The 22,750-nt window shown below is 53.3% G+C and overlaps 1 protein-coding gene across 50 annotated transcripts in view; it reads left to right on the forward strand.

The window, feature by feature from the left end:
* Positions 1-22,750, forward strand: part of CELF4 (CUGBP Elav-like family member 4) — a 343,629-nt gene that overhangs the window by 119,045 nt on the left and 201,834 nt on the right. For 2 of the 50 annotated variants that reach the window (XM_004380900.2, XM_004380901.2), the window contains exon 4: positions 19,476-19,494. The exons of 47 other annotated variants lie outside the window; for them this stretch is intronic. In XM_004380900.2, coding sequence (XP_004380957.2) covers positions 19,476-19,494 — 19 coding nt within the window. Of the gene's footprint in view, positions 1-18,184; positions 18,202-19,475; positions 19,495-22,750 lie in introns of all 50 variants that reach the window. One more of the 50 variants, XM_004380899.2, reaches the window with a different exon arrangement.

Raw genomic sequence — 22,750 nt, forward strand, 5'->3', positions numbered from 1 at the left:
GATGTTCAGAGTAAAGTCTCCTTTACAGGCAGACTCTATTTCTTTGTCCTGATCCTAACAGACATTTCCATATTGATAGGTGTTCATTAAAAAAAAAAAAAAAGAGCAAATAGCCGTCTGGTCGAGTTCAACCTCACGTGTGTCAGGATAAAATTGTTCTCCATAGGGTTTTCAGTGGCTAATTTTTCAGTAGATTGCCAGGCCTTTCTTCCAAGGTGCTTCTGGGTGGACTCGAACCTCCAACCTCTTGGTTAGCATCCAAGTACCTTAACCATTTACACCACCCAAGGACTCCATCCGTAATACTGTCAATGCAGTTTTACCCAGTATCTTTCATATCGCTGGGGCACGAACAAAGCTGTGAGTGAAACCAGAGAAGGTTAAACCGTATTTCTGCCTTCACAGGCCTCTTGGCACAGATGAGGCCAGAAGATACAGAAATGAGAGACCTGGAAAGCATGTGGGGGCTAACTGGTCTGAGGCAGGCGCTAAGGGAGCAAGAAGGGCTTGCTGGACCTCATCCAACCAAGAATGGGTCACCAGACTAGCCTGGCAGTCTGACTCAGATCCTTTGGAATTGGGTGAGCCTCACTGGGCTTCTGGGTCTCCTCGCTAAATTGGAGCCCATCTGCCTCGTGGCCCAGAGTCCAGGGAGATGCTCAGAATCAAGATACTCCCTGGGGCACCTCCCAGTACTTCTCAGAACCAGGAGAAGCTACTTCCTGCCTGCTGGAATGCGAAGGGGTGTGATCTGCTATTCTGCTTCCCAGTGGACACATCTTTGCAAAGTTATTTTCAGTTATGTTTTACCTGAATCCCAACTTCCACATTCCTAATGTGATAGGTTTGTCTGGAGGTAAGGTGATGGGTTTTTAGCTGGAAAGACAGATGAGTAGAAAGGAAGGCATGGTGGGGGAGGTAAGAAGGGGGTAAGACTGGCTCATTGGACAGCCGCCTTCCAAGGTCTCCACGTCCCAACTCCAGGCAAGGCCACAAGGTTGACCTGAGCCAGGTCCTGGGTTACGCCAGACAGGGTGAAGGAAGAACAGGGAGAAAACTCCCTCACCTTCAGGAAATTCATGATTCCTTCTGGGCAAATATGCTTCTTTATTTTTCCCTAATTGTTATTAGCAGAAAAGGTGGGGCAGAGGGACCAATGGGCCTTTAATAAAACCAAAAAACCAAACCAGTTGCCTTTGAGTTGATTCTAACCCTGTGTATCAGAGTAGAACTGCACTCCATAGGGTTTTCAATGGATGATCTTTTGGAAGTAGATTGCCAGATCTTTCTTCCAAGGTGCCTCTGGATAGATTCGAACTGCCAACCTTTCAGTTAGTAGCAAGATGCTTAACTGTTTGCACCACCCAGAGACTCCTTAACTACCCCCATTCCCAGGCTGCTGTCCACCCAGTCTCTGCATTTAAGCCCTGGCTGCACCCTACCCTCAGCCTTATCTCCCCGCAGCCAGCCTCCTTGCTATCAACCCTCATACACTGTGCTTGGTCCCACTGCCATGCCACGCCCTAGACATAACCTCCACCTGAAATAACCTCTTCCCTGTTTCTCTTTCCATCCTAATATTTACCAGTTCGAGTGTCAGCTCCTTCCCCAACGCCCTCCTCTAAATCCTGTAGACCTTAGAGCCTGGGGGAAGGTTTGTGGGAGAGATCAGATTTCCTCCCAGAAGACACACAGTAGGTTCTCCGTGGAGACACTGTCCCCAACTGGAAATCTCCTTCTCCGGAACCTGGGCCTGACCCGGGCTTGGCTAGAGAATGTTGGTGAGCACCAGTGTTGGGCTGAGAGTTAGGGAGCACCCCAAACGTGGAACTTGCTTTCTCTGAACTGCATCTTGGTGTTCATTTGTTCCTTCATTAAATAGCAATAGCACACGACATAATGTGGTCAGTTTTGTAAAAGAGAGCTGAGCGCAGTGCCTTTGGAGGCCAGGGAGAGGCTTCCTGGAGACAGTGGTAAATAAGCTGGACCATTAAATGAATATTATTTCTGTAGGCAGACAGAAGGAGAGAGGGCACTCCAGGTAGATGAGACAGCAAGGGCAAAGGTCAGGGGGAGGACGTGTGTTCAAGAAACCGGAGGGGTGTCTGAGGTGAGTTGGGGCCGGGCCTCCTCCGAAGGGCCTGGGGTGGCCTGGAAGATGAGGTGACATTGTCGTGCAGGCCAGAGGAGACTTCTACACCGGAGGTGACCTACCAGCCCTGTGACTCAGACTCCCTCGGGCTGAGGGGACTAGGAAAGGGTGGGAGGCAGCAGGACCCAGCTCAGTCTGTCTTGGGGTCTCAGTCATAGCTATGTGGAGGGGGAGGAGAAGATGAATTCTGGAGCCATTTTAGAGTTGATAAAAGAGGGAAGTCAGGGTGATACTGTAAATCAAGAGCAGAAGCATTCGCTGTTCATTCCTTTACTTATTTGGCAAATATGCATAGAGAACCTACTAAATATGGGCTATGTGAGAGAAAGGATGATGCCTTGGGCAACACAACACATGGGGTGATGTGTTAGCCCCCAGCCTTACCACAGGCAGGCGGTGCAGGGGGCTTAAGACCCTGGGCAAAGAGACTGCTCACCAGGGCCTGGGGCTGGGCAGCTACAGGCCTGTGGGTCCACTCAGTGGTCTTGGGCAGGAGACACCTGTGTCTCCGTCTGGGCTCAAGGGTTGAGAGAAACTATGCCATGGCATATGCAGAGTTCAGCACACAGCCCCTGGTACGTGCTGGCCACTTAATAAACAGGAGCTGTTATTACTCCTGCTGCTGTTATTTCTGTTATACTACCAAGTGTGACTCCGGGTGTCCTGGGTCAAGCTGATGTCATCCCTGGAGGAGAGCAGGGTGGTCAGTGATGCTCCAGTCTGGGAGCTCTTGCTTTTCACCCCGTGGTCCCTGCCTGCTGGGAGCCTGGGCAGAGATTCTTGGGCATAGGCTATAGGACAGAGCCTCACCCAGGTGCCAGGCAAGAGAAGGGCTCAGATGCTGAGGAAAGTGGGTGAGCAGAAAGACTGGGGGCCCTGGGCTCCTCCTCTAGATCCACTTGGTGGGGCAGTGGTCTGGGCAGATTCAGGATATGGGAACCCTCTCCATCCCAGGCCCACTGAATGGAGGACTGGGGTAGGTTGCCCTCCGGCACAGCGGGAGGGAACAAAGCCAGCAGTGGTCTTCGTGGGCTTCGTGGAGCTGTCCGACTTCATGTCTGATGTCTCCTCAGGGTGTGCTGACTGGGGCGCTAAGTACGGCTGCCCTCCCCGAGATCCCTGTCAGGAGCCACTGAGCTGTAAACACGTATTCTAATGTGCCCTGGCTCAGATTCCAGAGGGGGAGGCCTTTGCAGGGAGAGCATAAACCAGGGATGCAGGCCAGAACACACACATGCACACACACACACATACACTCCTTGCATCCGGCTAACATCCTGGGCCACAGTGGGACCTGCCTGGGCCCCCCAGGCACCAAGGCACATCCCCACTGGGATTTCCTCAGTGTCTGTCTCCTTCCAAAGTGCCCGACGGGGTCGTCCCCTGCCCTCCCTGCTCTTCCCACTGCCTTCTGCAGTGGACTGAGAGCAGCCTGATCCTGCTGATGGCCCCTTGGCAGAACCTTGGTGCCCTGGAGGGGGTCTTCAGAGCTTTCTCTCTACCAGGGCCCACTCCCCCGCCCCGTGCCCACTCAGATTAGAACTCCAACAAATGGGCTACTTTGCATTGACAAAAGGATCCCATATCCACGGTCTGCTCTCGGCGGTGGTGGGGCCGTGGCACATCCACAGGTGAAGGGGCAGTGCCCAGAGCACAGCCTCTGACCTGGATCCCTCCTTCCCACCCCCAAAACCGGGTATAGTGGTCACAGAGTAGTGCTTTGTCCCCTGCTAGGAGAGCTTCCATGATCACACTGGATCCTGGAATGTCCCAAGGAGTGGCTCTTAATGGAGGCACTGCAGGCACAGTGACGGCGGGGGGCACCGGTGTGGGGGCGGGGAGAGGCACTTTGGGAGCCCTCATGCAGCCCATTAGCAGCCGTGAGCTCCCTGTCGCCGTGCCAGTGTGCCGCGTGTGGTCAGCTCTGGGGCCAGCAAGGCCTTGCAGCCCGGAGGCCCCAGCAGGGAGATCAGAGGGCAACATTCCAGCCACAGAGATCATCAGGGATCGCCATGGCAACGGGGGTGCAATTAAGGCCTGTTTCAGCTGGGAGCAGCTGTGCGCACTTTATCTGCCTTGAATAAGGAGCAGAGAAAAAACCTGGGGAGGGAAAGGGGGTGGGGAGGCAGGAGGGAAATCGCAGTCCTTCGAAGGCCTCTTCCTGTTGTGAGAGAAAGAGGGGGCAGGGAGGAGAGAGTGGGGGAGAGAGAGCAAAACAAACAGAGAGAGAGAGAAACTGAGACAGACTCAGAGACAGGGACCAAGAGAGAAACACAGAGACATGGGCACAGAGAGACATAGGGGCAGAGAGATAAAGAGACACTGACAATGAGAGACAGAGACATTCACGCAGACGCAAACACAGAGAGAGAAAAGGAGAGAATAAAGTCAAGTCCTAAGAGAGAAGTGAAGACACATCAGCAGAGTCTCACCACCCACTTTCCCACTCAGGTGTACTTTTTTCCAGCCACGATGGGGCCTCTCAGCCTCCCCTTTCCTCCCAACATACACACATATACACACACATACACTCACACACACTTACATACCTACATACTCACACATATACTCACACACATACGCACACCCACACATACATGCAGTAGCTCACTTCAACCTCCTCTCTTGCCCTCTTTCTGCCTGGATGCTCTTCCCCCAACCCTGGCCACTGCAAAGGCCTTGGCCCCTTCCTCCAGGAAGCCCTCACATATTCCCCACTCACCCAGGCCTCCCTCCCCCTGCAGCCCCTGCTGCTCTCTCTGTCCACCTCTGCCCCAGCTGTGAGTGAGCTGGGTTTTCTTCTCAGGCGTAGGGACTTCAGCCTCTCCTGGTCTCATTTCCCTTGGCCCTCAGCCCCGGGGACAGGCACAGAGTCCCTGCTCAGGGCCTGGGTGTAGGAGAACAAATGGGGACAGGGTTTGGTAGGGAGAGAAAAAGGCCTCCCACAAAATTAGGGACATACCTTAAGGTTAAACATTCAGGGCTTTGTTTGTTCCCTTCCTGGCTGGGCCACAAATCTCATCCACTGTATCACAGCCTTTTGGCAATGGTCAGCTATCTCTGTGCCTCAGCTCTCCACCCAGCAAGTGGAAAGAACCCCATCCACTCTGCCCCTAGAGTCAGGGGACTGGAGCCATGCATGCAGAATGGGCTCTGTCTGAGCAGGCTCAGCCCTCAGAGGGAGCCAAGACACCCTCGTGGTAGACTTCATTCCACAGGTTGCATGTTGCTGTTCCTCCAGCTGACTCAGAACTCTCCCACCTCAGGGCCTTTGCACTTGCTCTTCTCTCTGCCTGGTAGGCTCTTCTCCTAGATGCTCACTTGGCCCACTCTCTCATTTCCTTCAGCTTCCAGCTCAAATATCACCACATCAGAGAGGCTGTCCCTGACCATTCTGTATAAAATAGCAGTCCCTTGGCCTCAGGGCCAGCCTCCTGTCTCTGCTGTACTGTCTCCGTCACCATTCAACTTATCACACCCTCCCTGTGTGTTGATTGGCTGTCTCCCTCCACTGGACTGTGCTCCACAAGGCCAGGAGCTATGCTCGCTGCTGGGCACACAGTGAACACTGGAAGTTGGGATGAATGGATGGGAGGATTCTGGCCCTGAAGGAGAGGAAGGACATCCTCCCAAGACATGAGGAAGCACGGGCTGCCATTGTGTGAGCGTGCCCGGAGCCCTGCAGCCAGCCTCGCAGCAGTGTTGAGATTGGGCTCCCAGTTTCCTGATCACCCTCTCCCTGGGCTCCAGACAGTCATAGCCCACCTCTTCCCTTTCCCCATCCCCCAGTATCCCGGGTCTCAACCTGATCGGTCCACTCAGTCTCACATGACGGCAGCCCATGCTTCCTCGTGCTTTGGGGTAACGTCGTTCCTCCTTTCTCAGGACGTAGGCCTCCCACCTGCCCCAAAGGATTCAGAGCCTTCTCCCCCCTGGAGCCCTTCCTGACCCCAGCTGTCTTTCCTGTGGACACCTGGGCTACTGAGCTGGGGCGAGGCATGGAGGCCAGTGGTCTGGTTCTGCCACTGGCCAGCTGTGACTCTGAGCAAGTTGCATCATCCCTCTGGCATTGTTTCCTTTGCAAGGCACAGGGGTCCGATCTGATGCTAAGGCCGCCTGTCTGGACAGACCCATCAGTGGGGCTTGTTAAGCCTGTGCTGGGCTGTCACTGAGTGGTCAGTTGGCTATGTCTGGGTTTGACTGACTGGTAGCCGCAGCTTTGTGGCCTGACATATGGGTGGGTAACGTTGGCTTTGCTGTGGGAAGGGGACTGGACGCATCCGGAAGAGTCAGGTTCAAGGGCCAAGCTGAGCTTTCCTCCCTAAGGAACCAGGCAGTCAGGGCTTAGCCGTTCTTGGTTGGGAAACACATGGAAAGGCTGCAGAAAGGGCATGCAGAGGCTGCCAGGCCCAGGCGGGTGGCAGGGTGGCCGCATCTATTCCTGGCAATGCCCTTGAAGGCGGTCAGAGCGGCTCCGGAGGCAGACCAGGCTCATGGCAGTTCCCGCCAGCCTCCAGATGCTGAAGCACAGTTGGAGGCCTAGAGCTTGCACAAGAGAGAAAGGAGCGTGGGCACGGCTGCCACTCCCCACCCAGGCCAGGCAACAAATGCCCCATAACTGGATACCCTCCTGCCCTGGGCACTGTGGGCACAGTTGGGAGAGAGGGCAGACTGTGCTCCTCAGGAGACAACATGGGCAGGACTGTGAGGGACGCACAGCTTACCCAGCAGGTTCAGCTTATGGCGCCATCGGTGTGGGCTGAGGTGGTCAGAGAGGATTATGGAGAAGGTGGACTGGAGTCACACCTCAGAGGACTGGAGACGTGTAGGGGAGGGAAGGACTTCCTGAGTCCTCAGCCAAGTCCCAGAACCCCCATCCTCTTCAGGAGGGCCTGTGACCTCCCAGAGGGGAAATAAACAGTCCTGGTGACCTCCTGCCCAGGGCCTCAGGCTCCGGTTATTACCTACTGGCCTCAAGGCCTCTGGTGACAGGAGACTCACTCTCTCTGAGTTCAAGGCAGGAAGCAGATGTGTGGTGATACCAACACCACAGAGATCCCGAAAGTTATCTGTACTGGACTGTGTGGTGTTTGCTAAATTGGCCATTTGACCTACCCACGGTTCCAGCTAATTTTAATATGGGAATCACTAAAGACTGTCATTCGCTAAGACCTAGGCTCACACCATTGTGACTCTGAGGAGAGACATGTTTCCTGTCATCAGAACGGAGGCAAGGAGCCCAGGGAACTCCCAGAGAGCCACAGAGGGGATTCGGTAGTGCTGGGGCCTGGGGTGGGGTGGGTCTCACACCCAGCCGTGCTGGCCATTGGGGTCTCAGTCAGTCTGTATAGAGCAAATGAACAATAATGGAACAGGAGCCAAATAAGTGAATGGGCATCCGCACAAAAAGACACACAAATCAATAAAAACTCAGGAGCACTGACCCCACCCTGAAGACCAGGGAAGATTCAAATCAGAGGAGAAGGTCAAACGCCAGCAGGATTGGGGCTCTAGACATGCCCTGGGGCCTGAGCTACAAAGAGGCCTCTGAGCTTCCCTGCAGCCAAGGATGTGCTGGGTAGCCCAGGGCTACATGGAGAGAAGAAAACAAACCAGCCACCCCAATCCAGCTGCCAAAAGAGATGGCCCTGGTGGGGGCCGTGGGGCCTGAAAAGCGTACAGGATGCAAGCGAGGTCTGGGGTTCTGGTCCAAACGCTGACAGTCAGTGCTGGGGGATGGTGGGCAAGTCACTCTCTTTCCCTGTGCAATGTCTGTAGCATTGCCCAGGGGTTCTCAGCCTGGCTGCTTCCCAGGTCTGTACAGAGAAACCAATGAGATAATGTACTCAAGGCTCTTCATAAACCTGAACCCTAAGCACAAGGGTGCGGCTTATCAGCGCAAGACCTCTCTGCATGACGCACGCTGAATCACGTGAATTCAGATTTAGTGTCTATTGTCCTGGCTCCTGAGCTCCAGAGCCCCTTGCCTGATGGGTGCACAGGCAAACCACCCCACCCCACCTCCTGTGTTATTCCATGAAACCAGTTGCCCTCAAGTCAACTCCAACTCTTGGCGACCCCATGTGTCAGAGTAGAACTATGAACCATAGGGTTTTCAATGGCATGATTTTTAGAAAAGTAGTTCAATAGACGGGTCTTCTGAGGTGCCTCTGGGTGGACTACAATTGTCAACCTCTCTGTTAGCAGCCAAGTGAGTTAACTGTTTGCAACACCCAGGGACTCCTTTATTCCATTAAATCCATTGCCGTTGAGTCGATTCCAACTCATAGCGACCCTATAGGACAGGGTGGAACTGCCCCATAGGGTTTCCAAGAAGCAGCTGGTGGATTCGAACTGCCAACCTTTTGGTTAGCAGCCGAGCTCTTAACCACTGCACCACCAGGGCCCCACTAGCCTCACAGTAATTGGACCCTGCCTTTTATGAAACTGAATAGCTTTTTTACTCCACTTATACAGTGCTCTGACAGGATTTTACTGTATTTTCTCACTTCTGTACTTATCACACACTGCTGAATCTCAGTGAAGGGTTTTTTTTAATGAATAAATGAGTGAGTGAATGAATTAAGTCACTTTTGTACTTGCCATAGTTCTCCTATTTGGTGGAAGCTTCTTGAGGGAAAAAGAAAGGCTGATGTGTTGTGTGCTGATCACAGGGTTTTGCACCTAGGAAATGCTCAGTAATATTGAATGAATTAATTTTGTCCCCAGGCAACACCATGGCCTTCTCATGTGTGGCTTCCAGCCTAGCAGAGGGCTCCATACCTAGTGGAGGTGTGTTAGCTGCTGTCGAGTTGGTTCTGACTCATGGCGGCCTCATGTGTAACAAAACTAAACACGATCATTGGTATGCTCGAGTCCATTGTTGCAGCTACTGTGAGTTTGCAGTGCCTTCCAACCTATGGGACACATCTTCCAGCACTATATTAGACAATATTCTGTTGTGATCCATAAGGTTTTCATTGACTAGTTTTCAGAAGTAGACCACCAGACCTTTCTTCCTGCAGCCTGTCTTAGTCTGGAAGCTCCGCTGAAACCTGTCCACCATGAGTGACCCTACTGGTATTTGAAATACCAGAGGCATAGCTTCCAGCATCATAGCAACACACAAGCCACCCCAGTATGTTAAGCCTTCCCTGCCCTCACTTACACAGGGACCCTGGAAGTGGGTACTCATAACCTGTATTTCGGAGCAGTGAGGGGTCTTCTGTCCAATTGTTAACTTCCAGCATCTCCATGGGCTCTCTGCTTGGACTAGCTCCTCATCCATGTCCCCCGAGGTAAAGACCCTGGAGGGCTGGCATCAGTCACCCAGGCACGGCCCTTCCAGGCTGGGGCTGTGCAAGGAGGAGTAGAAAGGAACTGCCTAGCCCACCTGACCTTCTCCCTTGCCTGGAGAGCCCCTGGCCTACAATATCCTTCCTCTCCAGATTGGTTAGATTCCTGCATGTGGATAGTGAGGTTCAGAGAGTGAGGGATGCCTGTAGTATTTGTACTGTCCCCAGCCCTGTCCTTATCATGCGCGCACACACACACACACACACACACACACACTCACACGCACACACATCCTAATCTCAGCCCACCTGGACAAAGCCTCACAACCCAGGCTGGTGTCTTCCTGCTAAAACAAACCTTCCATGTTTAGAATCTTCTCTGGAGCAGGGCAACATGCCCTGGGGGAAGATGGTGCTAGATAGTCATGGCAGAGTCCTGGTTCTCACCTCTCTGAACCTCTGTTTCTCTTTCTATAGAGTGGAGTATTAATAACTGCCTGAAAGTGTTGTCACCAACCAAACCAAAACCAAACTCATTGCTGTCGAGTCGATTCCAACTCATAGTGACCCTATAGGACAGAGTAGAACTACCCCATAGGGTTTCCAAGGCTGTCATCTTTACGGAAGCATACTGCCACACCTTTCTCCCATAGAGCAGCTAGTGGGTTCCAACTGCCAACCTTTCAGTTAGCAGCCGAGCGTTTAACCACATGCGGTGCCTGGCATGTAGTAGACACTCGAGAGGCAAATAATAATAGTGAGGAGGAGGATGGTGATGATGGTGGTGGTGGTGCTGGAAAGACATAGAGAGATAAGGAGACAAACAGACAATTTAAAGCTTCCCAGCAGCCCTGCTGCCACACACAGTCCATATGTCTGCTCATTCTCTTTCACCTTCTAGGGGGAGGAAAGCTCTGTGGGAGATACAAAATGAATCAGACTCGTCCCTCCCCTTTCTCCCTAGTTTCTTTCTTTCCAAGTTCTTGTCTGTGTGCCTGTCCCCCTTCCCCATCTCCCTGCCCCTCTGCCACTCCCTCTGTCTCCCTCTGTCTCCCTGTGTCTGTCACCAGCAGCACTGTCTGTGTGCGTGCCTCTCGCCCGGCTCCCCCCCCCACACCCTCCCTCTCCTTTGCTTAATCATCTTAATCATTGTGTCCTTGTTCCTCAGCCCTGAGCTGTCTGGCAGCAGCACCGCTCCATGAGGTGACAAGATTGAGTTACACGCACACATTTGGATGCCACAATGTGGCTGCCAGACCCCAGACCCCACCTCAGAGGGCCCCAAACTCTCTTCAGGGACCCAGCCTCCGGAAACATTGATAAACCCTTTCTGGCCTGGATGGAGAAAGCAAGCTCTATGATCCTGCTCACTGAGGGAGAACAGCCAGCACAGGCTCAGACTGCCCCCCACTCCTCCCCACCCCAGCCCCTCAGGGGCCTCAGTCTCAGGGCATGGTGAGGGGAGGTGGGATGCGGAGCATGTGCTATCCTAGTCTCTCACCCACCCTTTCCCACCCTGGCCTCTATAAGCCACCCTCAGAGTCAACTGGAGGGGCTGGTGAAAAGGCAGGCAGGTTCCTGGCTCCTGCCCTCAGGCTTACTGCATTTTTAACAAGTGCACCGAAGTCAGAATTACATGCCCCCGCCCCACCCCCCTGCCCCCGCAACGTGACAAGCCTGGCCCAGGTCCCTCTCTCTCTGCACCTGAAGCCAGGCTTGCTATGTGCTGCGCCCCACTGCAGGCCCTCAAACCCAAGGAGCTGTGTCTCACACACACAGGATGTTCCAACAGCACCCTCTCCTGGAAGCTCCCTTTATGTTTTGACCATACATAGTGTCTCTCAGACCCTAGCTTAGCGAGGGAGGGAAGGGGAGGCAGAAGTGAGCGGGACCACCTGGAAGACCCTGTCCAGAACCTCTGGGGCCGTGAGCTAAGTGTTGGACGTGGACAGCACAAAGAAGCAGCCCCCTCTTCCCAAGAAGCCAGGGGTGGGGAAGCTACTCTTGTCAGCCCATCACCTGCACTTCTCCGATCACCTCAAACCTTTCTCCTCTGATACTGCACCGTGTGCGCATGTGTGTATGTGAGTGTGTGAGTGTGTGAGAATATGTGAGAGTGTGTGAGAATGTGTGTGTGAGAGAGTGTATGTGTTTGTGACAGCATGTGAGAGAATGTGTGTGAGAGAGTGTGTGTGAGTCTGTGTGTGTATATGTGAGAGAGAGAGCACTAGCAAGCATGTTTCTCCTGGAGAAGGGCAGCTTTGTTTATTACAGCTGTAACCTTGGTTTTTGGGTAGAGCAGGGCAGTGAGAATCTTTGGAGCCTGGAGCAAAGAATTTAATATTCATAAGTGACCTCCCCATAAACAGACTCCGGCACCTCGAAGGACTCGCAGACAGTACTCTCTGCCTCTTCCCATGGTGGCCTCTCTCGGGAGTCCATCAAACCTTCCAGCAGCAGCTCCTGTTTGACAGTCCACAGTGTCCACTGATCTGTCCTGGCCTCTGGTCTCCTGAGCTGCGGCCCAGAAGCACCATACCTGAGTGTACCTGTCCCTGCCACACTGGGCATCTGTACAGGTGTGTGGGCATTGAGTGCAGAGTAAGCACTGTGGGGTCAAGGGGGGTGACTCAGCATCTCACTCAGGGTCTCACACATAGTAGGAACCTGGAAAATAGCAATGTAATAGGTTCTGGTCTAAGCACTTTAAATAGGTTAACTTGTTTAATCATCACTGCGACCTGTTTTACAGATGAGGACAATTAGGCAGAGATAGGTAAAGTAACTAGTCCCAGGTCACACAGCCAGTAAGTGGCAGAGCAGAGATTGAAGGCCCGGCATTACAAATCGTAATGAGACTCTCGCAGATACACACAAGAATGTATTGTTGGGCCGATAATCGATTAGCAGCTGAGTGTTTAACCACTGGGCAACCAAGGCTCCTTAATCAGTTATATGAACCTTTAAATTTTTAGCATCTGTTTTAGGGCTAGGCACGCAGAATATGCACAATGAAGATTTGTTGAATCGATGTCTTGCTGGGCATATAGTGGTCACCAGTAAACAGCTGGTGAACGAAGGTTGAATGAATTGGACCCAAAAGAGATGGAGTTTGTGAGTGCAGTACGAGGCTCAGAACCCCAAGTCAGTGGACCCTTGACGTGTGGACAGGAAGAGGGAGCTGGACGTCGGGAGTCTGCACTCTGCTCTCCCACACCCACGAAGACAGGGAGCGAGGAGCCCTGGCCCTGTGCCAGAAGGCCTCTAGGGACACAGCGTGCAGTCTCCTTCCAGCTGTTCCAGGAATTAAAGCCTCCTCCTGCTCTGAGAGACTGTGGGCCCACCCCTCATGTACACATTTGGGGAAAAAAAAAAACTGTTGCATCAAGTCAATTCCGACTCGTAGTGACCCTATAGGACAGAGTAGAACCGCCCTGTGGAGTTTCCAAGGAGCGACTGGTGGATTCAAACTGCCGATCTTTTGGTTAGCAGCCGTAGCACTTAACCGCTACACCACTAGGGTTTCCACATGTTTGGAGGGCTCCCCCAAATCCTTCATCAGGTCATGGGAGACAGTCTGCCAGTCCAGAGCCTTTGTACAGAGGCAGTGTGCCCAAATTAGGGTGGGGTTGCGGGCAGGCTGGGGATGCAGTCTGGAGACCCTCCCTTACCTGTTTTGTCAACCCAGAGCCTGCCTCATGCTTCTACAAGCAACCTGAGGGCTCCGGTCTTTCCTTCCTCTACTTCTGTAAACAAAGGAAGAAGCGACAGGAACTCCCAGGAGGCAGAGACAGGCTGGGGCTTTGCCCACTGCAAGGTCCTACAGCTGGGCTCTAATCCGCAGGAGGGGGAGCCTCACAAACCTGGCCAGGCTTCTGAGGGACACACGGGGACTCAGTGCCCTCAGAGGAAAGTGAGTGTTCGTACTCGCCTCCTAGGAGCCTGCAGTTGGGAAAATCAGAGCTCTGCCCTGGAAACAGAAGTACCCCAAACTGCATATGACCACAGATGCTTTAGAGGAAAGGACGCTATGTGCTGGAGAGGTCAGGGAGAATTTTGGAAGTCGAGGGAAGCGGGAAGGAATGGTTGGGTGTAAACATAACCTAGCACGTGGGGAGACTGAGGGGCAGCACTGTTGCTAACAGGTGCCATGTAGGAAAAGGGAGGAGCACTTAGAGAGTAGAGAGGGGAGACTACACCTGCCTGCCACATGTTCCCTGGAGGGTTCTGAGTGCAAGGCGACTGGGAAGGCATCTTGTGCATGCTGGGCTTCTGGCTCAGGCACTCCAACAGCCCTCCACAGTCAGCTGCTGGCTGCCCAGCCACTCCGTAACAAATGTCCAGAGGAGAAGCACAGCACGATCCCTTTCCTCGAATTTGAACACACACCCTGATGACTGAAAGCAGCCAGCGGCTGGTCTCCTTTTCCCCAGAGTCGTCAGCAGTCTCCCAGGCTCGCTGTGCTGCTTGGGTCAAGCCCGTTTCAGCGTAGCACATGGACGACCCTCACCTCAGCCACAGCCCGCCCTCCCTTCCCGGGGTGTTGACACCCTGAACCCTTCATAAGGGTCTCTTGACCCACCCAGCCTTTAACTTGCAAATGGGCCAGTTTCTGCTTCAAAGAGAAGATGTTTTTTTTTTTTTTTTTCCTGAGACCTACAGTTTTGTTCTGTTTTTTTTCCTAAGTACTCTCAGATGACTCACCAGAGTCAATCTGAGATCTAAGAGTTTGGTGCATGTTGAATGTGGACTCTCGGCTTCCATCTTTATTTCTTTATGACAAGACCCAGCAGGCAGGCAGACGAACGCAGGGCTGGAGGTGCCGGGCCCCATAGAGGCCATGCTGGTTGTTTTTAAATATATTCCTTCAGCTGGGCTGTTGCGGAGTTTTGTGCCTCCCATGTCCCCCTTCCATTCATGTCCCCAAAGCCCCTGCATAATTCATTCTTCCTCCACAAGTCTGGCTGGGTCCACAGTGTGTCCACCCTGTACCAGGCACTAGTGGGGAGTTCAGAGAAGAAGAAGCCCCAGATATAAGACACCAGCAGTGTGGGAGCAAGGGTCTTGCGGTTCAGACTTGGAGATCCAGGGGGACTCAGGGGAGGGAGAAATGAGGGTGGGTTGCAGTAGTCAGGAGGGCCTCCTGTGGGAGGAGGGGCTGAACTGGGCTTTGAAGAGTAGAAGGCCCCCCAGTTCCATGTCCAACAGTGGACCGGGAGGCAATCTGGCTCAATAGGTGAATTCAGCCAGGCGAATAGGCATCCCCTCCTATTTCATGTGCACCTTCCACACAAGAGGGTGACCTTGTGTGATAGAAGGTGACCACAAGGCGATGGCCTAGCTCAGGATAATGGGCCCCCCTGGCTGCCACACTATCCATACCCAGGCTGGACAGGGCCTCCTGGCCAAACCACTGTGGTGCATTCTACCCCTCCTTCCTAATTGTCCCATTACTGTGAATAGTATCTTCCCATCCGAACAATTAGCCTCCTCCTTCCGAAGCTGCCAGTTTGTTTTTCTGGTTCTGAAGCCTTAACATTGGAAAACACAAAAGCATCCGCATCTGTCTGCGGTTTCCCTGCAACCAGCCCACCCATTAATGCACTTAGGGCCTCCGCAGTCTTGCTCCCCAGCCCCCACTCCCCGCTTGTTCTGGGAGGCAGGGAGGAGCCAGATCCTAGGTGTGGTCCCAGAAACCACCAGGAAAGGCGGTGGAGGGGCTGGGTGGGTAGAGCTTCCTCCAGCATCTGCCCTACCTTCCAGGGCTGGGAGGAGACACTAGAAAACAAACCCCAAGTCATCCCTTCAGTAGATGTGCCGAGTCACTCGTCCAAGGGAGGAGAGGAAAAAAAAAACTCATTGTCCTCGAGTGGATTCCGACTCATAGTGACCCTATAGGACAGAGTAGAACTGCCCCACAGGGTTTCCAAGGCTGGTGGATTCGAACTGCCACCTTTTTGGTTAGCAACCGAGCTCTTAACTACTACGAGAAAAAGCTCAGGTCAGGGGAAGGGCTTTGATACCAGCAGCGGCAGACACGGTTATGGTGGCAGCAATGGTGACAACAATAATAATACATTTATCATCGAGTATTTGCAGTCTTCGCACTACTTTAAAAATCATTTTCAGGTCCATCAGATACTTTAAACAAGCTCAGGAGGAGATCGGGGTGAATTCTTATCTCCATTTGCAACAGGGAAACCAAGGTCTATTGAGTGCATGGTTTGCCTGAGGCCCTTGAAGGATAAGTGGGCTAGTTAGGTGGATGGGTAGTTAGATGGGTGGGTATTTAGATGGGTGTGAGGCAGGTGATTGGTTATGTGAATGGGTAGGTGAGTAGGTGGGTGAGTACTTAGGTGGTGGGTGAGTAGTTAGATAGGACAACAGAGAGACCAGATGACTTCAGCCAGTACCATATCTCTCTCCTTCTGGCCACTCACACCTGCCTCTTAGAATACAGTTAGTTGTATTTTAAATTGAGCCAGTGCCACTCACTAATTATTCCCTGCGGGTCTCACCTCCTCCATGGCAGGGAGACAGCATCTCCTCTGTCTTTCCCATTGCTCCCGTGATTGTATTTCTGGAGCTAAAACTCAGGACATCTGTTCTGACAAGGAGGAAGGGCTCCTCAGACAGCGGGAGAAAGGAGAGCAGGGCTGCCCTGGGAAGCGAGAGGTGAGGTGTGGTTGCTGCCCAACTGGGCCCGGGACGAGCTGGGCCCCCAGCCACGGAGGGCAAGGACTAGTGGGGCTGAGCAGGAGGCAAGGACATGCCTGCCCTTCGTCGGGAGTTGGCTAGGATGTCCTCAGAGCTCCAGGGGCAGAGCACAGCCTGGCGTCCCCTCCTCCCCACTTGGTTGTTAGTTACAGCACATTCCCCCTCATCGAGGCCCCCCAGCCAAGGCTGCTTGCAAAACTCCACCGGGAGCGTGTACAGGACACCTTGGGTCTAATGTAACATTTAATGGCCAAATCTCCTCAGGCCTCTGCATTAATACAAAACTATCTTACTAGTTCTAACAGAGTCGCACTGCTAATGACTCCAGAGCCCAGCAATGGCAAGAGGGAGGTAGCGAAAGAGGCAGCGGTAATGGACACCTTGCTGTGGCCTTGAGTGGCCATGGGTGAGCCACTCCCAGGATCACAGATCTGCATGACCTCTGAGGCCAGGGCCCTGTAGTGTTGATTCTACATCCTAGGAAACTAATACAGAGTCGTGCACACAGTAGGCACTTAATTTACGGTGCTGAATGAATGTACGAATGAATGGGTCACTAAATCTTGAGATTTAGGGGTCTTAGAGACAAATGCTTGCCCGGTAACATGCAAAGACATAGACCCTCTGCCCCCCATGCCACATCTTGGCAAGGATGGCCTGGCCCCTCTCTGTCCTGGAGCAGCGGTGACAGGACACTGTCTGGCACACAAGTGACGCCCTACCCCTCGGATCAGCCTGAAAGGCTCCATTTTTATCCCACCTGTGAGCTCCAGGGATGGAGGTGGGGCAGGTTAGTGGGAGAGAGCTGCCTGGAAAAACCTATGAAGATGGGCTCGGCCAGATGTGGAGGTCTCCAAGGAGTCCAACATGGCTGTAGCCCCCAAGGCCCTTGTAATGGTCAGGAAGACACAACTCCTTGGAAGAAGATGGCATACAACGCCAGAGAGAATAAGGACCCTTGGGGACCAGTCGTTGGATGAAGCATATTCACAGGGGGATTGGCACAACCCTTGGGGTCTCCCAGCCACTGTCTACGCACAGACACGTATGGTCAGAAAGAAACCACCAGAAATTGCCCTACCTTAGCCCTGCCTCCAGTGTATAACCAAACCCTACTTTCATGGAGACCAGGGGACAGGGGGCACTGTCCCCGGCCAGCCAAGTACTTCCAGGTCCTGTCCATGCCCCCTTGGCCAGTCTCAGGGCCAAACTGAGTTACCCTCACTGCAGTGCTCGTGGCAGTAGGCCTCGGGACTAGCTCTGCTCTGCCTCCAGCCAGCTTCGCCACCTTGCACAAGGCCTCTTGCTCCTGGGGGCCTCAGTTTTCTTGTCTGTAGAGTGAGGGGGCGGGCCGGCAGAGTCCCTGAGGCCCTTGGCAGCTCTCGAATCCCACCGCAGTGGCTGCCGGGCCCTCAGGTGGAGGCAATTTCCCAGATCACTGAGCCCCACCTGGCCACATTGTGCGAGGGCCTCCCCTGGGCATTTGCCGTCTGGAAACGGTGCCATCCATCTTTCTGAATATCTGGTTAAAACACTCGCCTAATCCTAACCTAATCCGTTCAATTTGGGGAGAGAATTGAAGAAAAAACGCAAGCAGCCTGAAGCCTGAATGCTAACAGATGGGTAAAAAGTATGTATAAATTACACCCGCTGCTGTCAATTCAAGCTCTCCAGATAAAGTGATATGAAAGGTGTTTCATTTATAGGGGAAATTAATTGCCAGCTGTATGACAGGATGGTGTGAAGAAACCACAGCCACACGATGTGTCCTATATATTTTTCCAGGCGAGATTCAGCATCTTCCATGCCAAGGGCTCCTGCTTGGTCCGAGGCTTGCGGAGCGCCGAGGGAAACAGGACCCTAAACCCATGGTTCCAAGTTAGGATGCAGCCAGGGAAGCTTCAGACATGGTGAGGGCCCATGGCATTGTGAAAGTGATTGCCGGCCCCTCCCCTCTGCCCATCCGCACAGCCCTGGCCTGAGCGGTGGGCCTCAGTTTCCTCGTCTTTCAGGGCAGCAGCTAGGGATGCATCGATTGTATCTGTGCAGATTCTTGCCACTGTCAGCACCCTGAGCACGTCGTAGTCATCTCTGTACCCCCACCCCTCCTTGCCAAACACCCACAATGGACACTCAGTCCCTATGTCAGTGGACAACACTGACACCTGGAACACCGGAACATCATTCATTCTGCAACCAGCCCACTTTGTACCCAGAGTAAATCACGTTACCTCTCAGGCCTCAGTCTCCACATGTGTAAAGTGGGATGTTTGGCTGGAAGGTCCGCAGGTCCCTTCCCACACCTGCGTTCTACTTTTGATATTAAGGCTATTGTTATCTGTCTCACTGCCTATGGAGATCAGGAGGCTGCGAGGACATCTCTGCCTGGAAACAGAAGCAGCAAGGACTGCTTACCTGGGGAGAGGAGGTGTACATCACAGGAGGAGGTGGCTGCTCCGAGGCTGTGCCTTGGCCCATCACAGCATGAGGCAGAGGTGGAGAAGGGATGTATTGGTGAAGCCGAGACAGTCGGCACCTCCCATGCCTCTAGGTTCTAGCTGACAACCAAGAGACCTTCCCCCTTCCCCAACCCACCCACCCAAAGTGCTCCTTGGATCATTTAAGATGACCTTATCCCCAGAACCATTTTTAAGAGGGCAGACCGACAGCTGGAAGGCTTCTCCCCACCTCAGACCACATCGTCTGTGAACTCTCCAAAGCTTGTCCAGCCCCCTCACCTTATCCCCACCAGCAGGGTGCACCGCAGGAGGGGTCACTGGGCAGCCTCCAACTAGGGAAACTGCTGTCTGGTTCCTGCCCCCTGCCCACCCCGCCTTCTCCTTTTTTCTTTCTTTCCTGGGTGGGAGGTGGGGTGAGGAAGGGCACAGGGTGGGACCTCAAGAAGCCGCCTGGAGGTCTGCATTCAGGCAGCCCACGTGGAGACACTTGCAGCTATGTGAGCACTCTGTGTCCTGGTGCCTGGCCCCAGCCCCGCTGCATGCCCCACCCCACCAGCTGCTCCCCAGGCCCGTGGGGTCTTTCCATCCTGACTGGAGAGGGGGTGGGTAGGAGGATTTCCATCTTGTGCCCCCTCCAAGCATTTATCAGAACTATTAAGACAATGAGCTAATATTCCATTCAGATTTAAATAATAAATTAATCTGCATTATACTGAGGAGGCCTGAGAGAGACTTAATTATCTGGTGTACTTTCGGGTGGAAATGAAGGCTGGGAATCGTGCTGGGAATAGACAAAGTTACGGTGATCACACTGATGTGGTCGTTAGATGCCAAGACCCAGGGTGGAGGCAGGGAAGAAACGCCCTCCATGGTGGATTGAGGGGTCCTCCATTTCTGACCATCCCTCAGGGGCTGGGAGTGGGCGAGCTTGTACCTCCTGGCGCCTAGGGACACGTTGATTTTTGCAACCCGAAGGCAGGAGCCCTGATATGTGAGAAAGCTGAGATCCTTTGCAGCCTGGGCTGTTTGCTGGGGACTCAGGGACCCCACCAATCAAATGGGGATAACGGAATGTTTCCTGCGGGGCTGAGGTCAAGACAGTCATGGTACCCAACCCCACACTTACTCTCTGTGTGGCCTCAGGCAGCCTAGTTCATTTATCTGAGCCTCAGTATCCACATCTGTAAAATGAAAGTGGTACCACCCCCTTCGGGATTGCTGGAGGGCTAGAGTCTGCAAGATGTGGAGCTTTTAGCACAGCACGCCCCCTGCAGGCAGGAAGCTCTCAGGAAATGGTACCTGGCTGAGCAGCAAGCTGCTCCGGATAAGATCCATGGCTACGGCATAAAACACTTGGCCGTGAGTGGGGTTGGAGAGTTGACACTTGCTTTCTTCAGTTAAGCAAGCAAGCGTCAGGCCTGTAGTTAATTTTTCTCCCTGGCTCATTCCTGCCACTCCCCGAGAGAGGAGCTTTTCACACCCTGAGCCAGCCTGCCCGAGAGAGGACTATTTTGAGCCCAGCAGCTACAGCAACAAAGATGTGAAGTCACTCCTGCTGCCTCTGCCTCCACCCCTCCCGCCCCACCCAGCCCATGCAAGAGGTGAGCAGACAGGCAAGTGGGCCTGCCTGGGGGGGGGGGGTTCCCAGGGCAACAACCACCTACCCACTGGCCCCACCATCCCCTGCCTGGCTTGGCCCGTTTCCTCATATCCCTCCATTCCATACATTCCATTCTATGAAGTGCCCCCTTTCTGCAGGCTCTCTCCAGGTGTTGGGTGGGACTCTGTTTGGGAAACTGGGGATCCCTCTGGAACTGCCCATCTGAAGGACACCCTAGGATGGGCTAGCTCTGGGGACCAGGAATGTCAGTTGAGGCCAAACCGAAAGGGCGTGACCCCTCTTCTCTGGGCTGCTGGAGCCTGTGACTTGGTAGGTGTGTGATGAGGTGGGGGCAGGGTGGAGGCACCTGAATAATGAATCATCATGGAGAACCTAGGGAAGTGGGTGTTGCTGAGATCCTGAGCTGAGAAGAGCTTGATCATTTGTTAAGTTCAGACCTGTCAATTGTCTCAGTCAGCTGTGCAAAGAAAACTGAGAATGGAAGACCTTCCTAAGACAAGAGAGAGACACTTAGTGGCCAAGCCAAGCTGGTGTCTAGGGCTGGAGAGCAAGGGAGCTGAGGTCAGGAGATGCAGGAGGAGCCCCTGCTAGCTGCAGAAAGGAGCAGGGGCTGGGGTAGTCAGAGTTCAGAAAGGGCAGCCTGGGGACTGTCTCCTGATCTCACCCCAGACCCAGACTAGAACCAAAGACAGCAGAGTGGTGATGGTGCCAGACACACCCAACAAGCCAGAAGCACCGTGCACACAAACATACACATCTACTAGCCAGGCCTGGAATGGGTCTGTGGGCTGGTAACCCATCAGCAAATCAAACAACTCTGGTCCTCCTTTGTGATACGTAGTCCCATGGCTTCTAGAGGCTCACATTCTTCTCTTGGTTTCCAGGGAAGTTCAGCTGGAAAAATTCCACCTAGTCTCAGCTAAGCTAAAAAGAGAGTTTGCTCAAGCCAGGCCAGGATGCTGAGGGTCAGAGTGCTAAGATGTGAGAGGTGGCAAGGGAAACCACCTGCACCAGCCTCAGGAGAGAGCAGGGGAGTCTAGCCAGGGGCTGGAGAGAAGGGAGTGGTATGGGGAGGGCCTGCTGCAGACCCTCCCCCTCTCCCCCATGAGTTCTCCCTCCTGGGGACTTGCCATTCTGCTCCCCTGCCCCCAGGGCTTTGGAAGGGTTGGGCAGAAGATCTGAAGCTCCTTCCAACCCCACAGCTACCATTCTTCCACAGAGAAGATGAGAAGCAGCAAAGGAGCAAGGCGTTCATTTTCCCAGCTTAGGGATTGGGTTGGGAAGAGAAGCAGACCGGGGAGGTTTGTTTAGAAGGTAGACTCAGGGACAGCATTCCAAACCAGAAATTGGAGAGATTTGGGGAAATGGGGAATCTCTTCCCCACCCCTTCCCTTGGGAGGGCCATGGGACAGACTGGCAGTGCAAGGTGTTCACTGATTGCAGCTGTGGTCTCTTGGCATCAACAGACCAGCTCCCACAAGTCCAGCCATCATGCAGTCCCTGAAAGGTCCAGGCTCCTGGTTCTGCAGCTCACTGGGAGGGGAGGCGCCAGTATGCCCCACAGGCCCACTCCAGCCCTGCCAGTATCTTGAGGAGGCTGACTTTACTCCCAGGGGTGGGAAGGGCACGGAGGACCATGGCAGAGCCCCCTGTTCTGTCAGCTTCTGCTATGGAGATAGGAGCCATAGAAGACACACGCATACACAAAGGGGATTAGTGACAGCCCCCCGCCCCCTAGATGAGCGGCTAGATTAACTCCATGCTTCAGGACAATTGTTGAGTTCTGTCGGATAGTCCTTGGAAGTCAAACCTCAGTTGTCACAACTGCAGTTAATAGACTGCAGATGCCAGGAACCAGCCTCCAGGGCTTTCCGTGAGCCCTGCAGCATCACATGAGTGCTTCCTCCATGGAGTAACCCAAAGCCTTGTTGTCTGTAACCATCATTGGGTAGCTAATCGTGTATGGCCTTGAAACATCACCTCTACTTTTATTCTGAACAATTTGTTAACTCTTGTATTGTTAATTTACTTTTTATGGTTTATGTTTCAGATTTTACGTGCAGCTTCCCTTCTCCCCGACAAAACTATAAGCTCATTGAAGTCAGACACCAAACCTTATTTTTCTCAGTCTTCACTTGACACCTAGCATAGAGTGCCTTACTCGTAGTGAGTGCTCAACTAAGATTTCTCTACTTAAAAACTTCCATACTTTGCCTCTTGCAGGGATTCTGAGTCCTGAAGGAGCTTCCCAATCACAAAGATTCATTTCAACAAAGCAAGCCATCTTCCAGGGACTCCAGACATGTACCACCCAATCTGCTTCTTCATCTCTACTTTCATGCTCAGAGTTACAGGATCATAAACTTTTAGAGAGAATGAAGCTTAGACATCATCTGGTCCATCCTCATTCCCACTGTAGGAAACTTCTCCCCAGCGTTTCTCACCAATGGTCTCCCAGTCTTTGCTTGCATTCACCTTACAGGGAACTTCCATTTACCAGGTGGCC

The sequence above is a fragment of the Trichechus manatus genome, unplaced genomic scaffold, assembly GCF_000243295.1.
Source record: "Trichechus manatus latirostris isolate Lorelei unplaced genomic scaffold, TriManLat1.0 scaffold00078, whole genome shotgun sequence".
Taxonomy (NCBI): domain Eukaryota; kingdom Metazoa; phylum Chordata; class Mammalia; order Sirenia; family Trichechidae; genus Trichechus; species Trichechus manatus.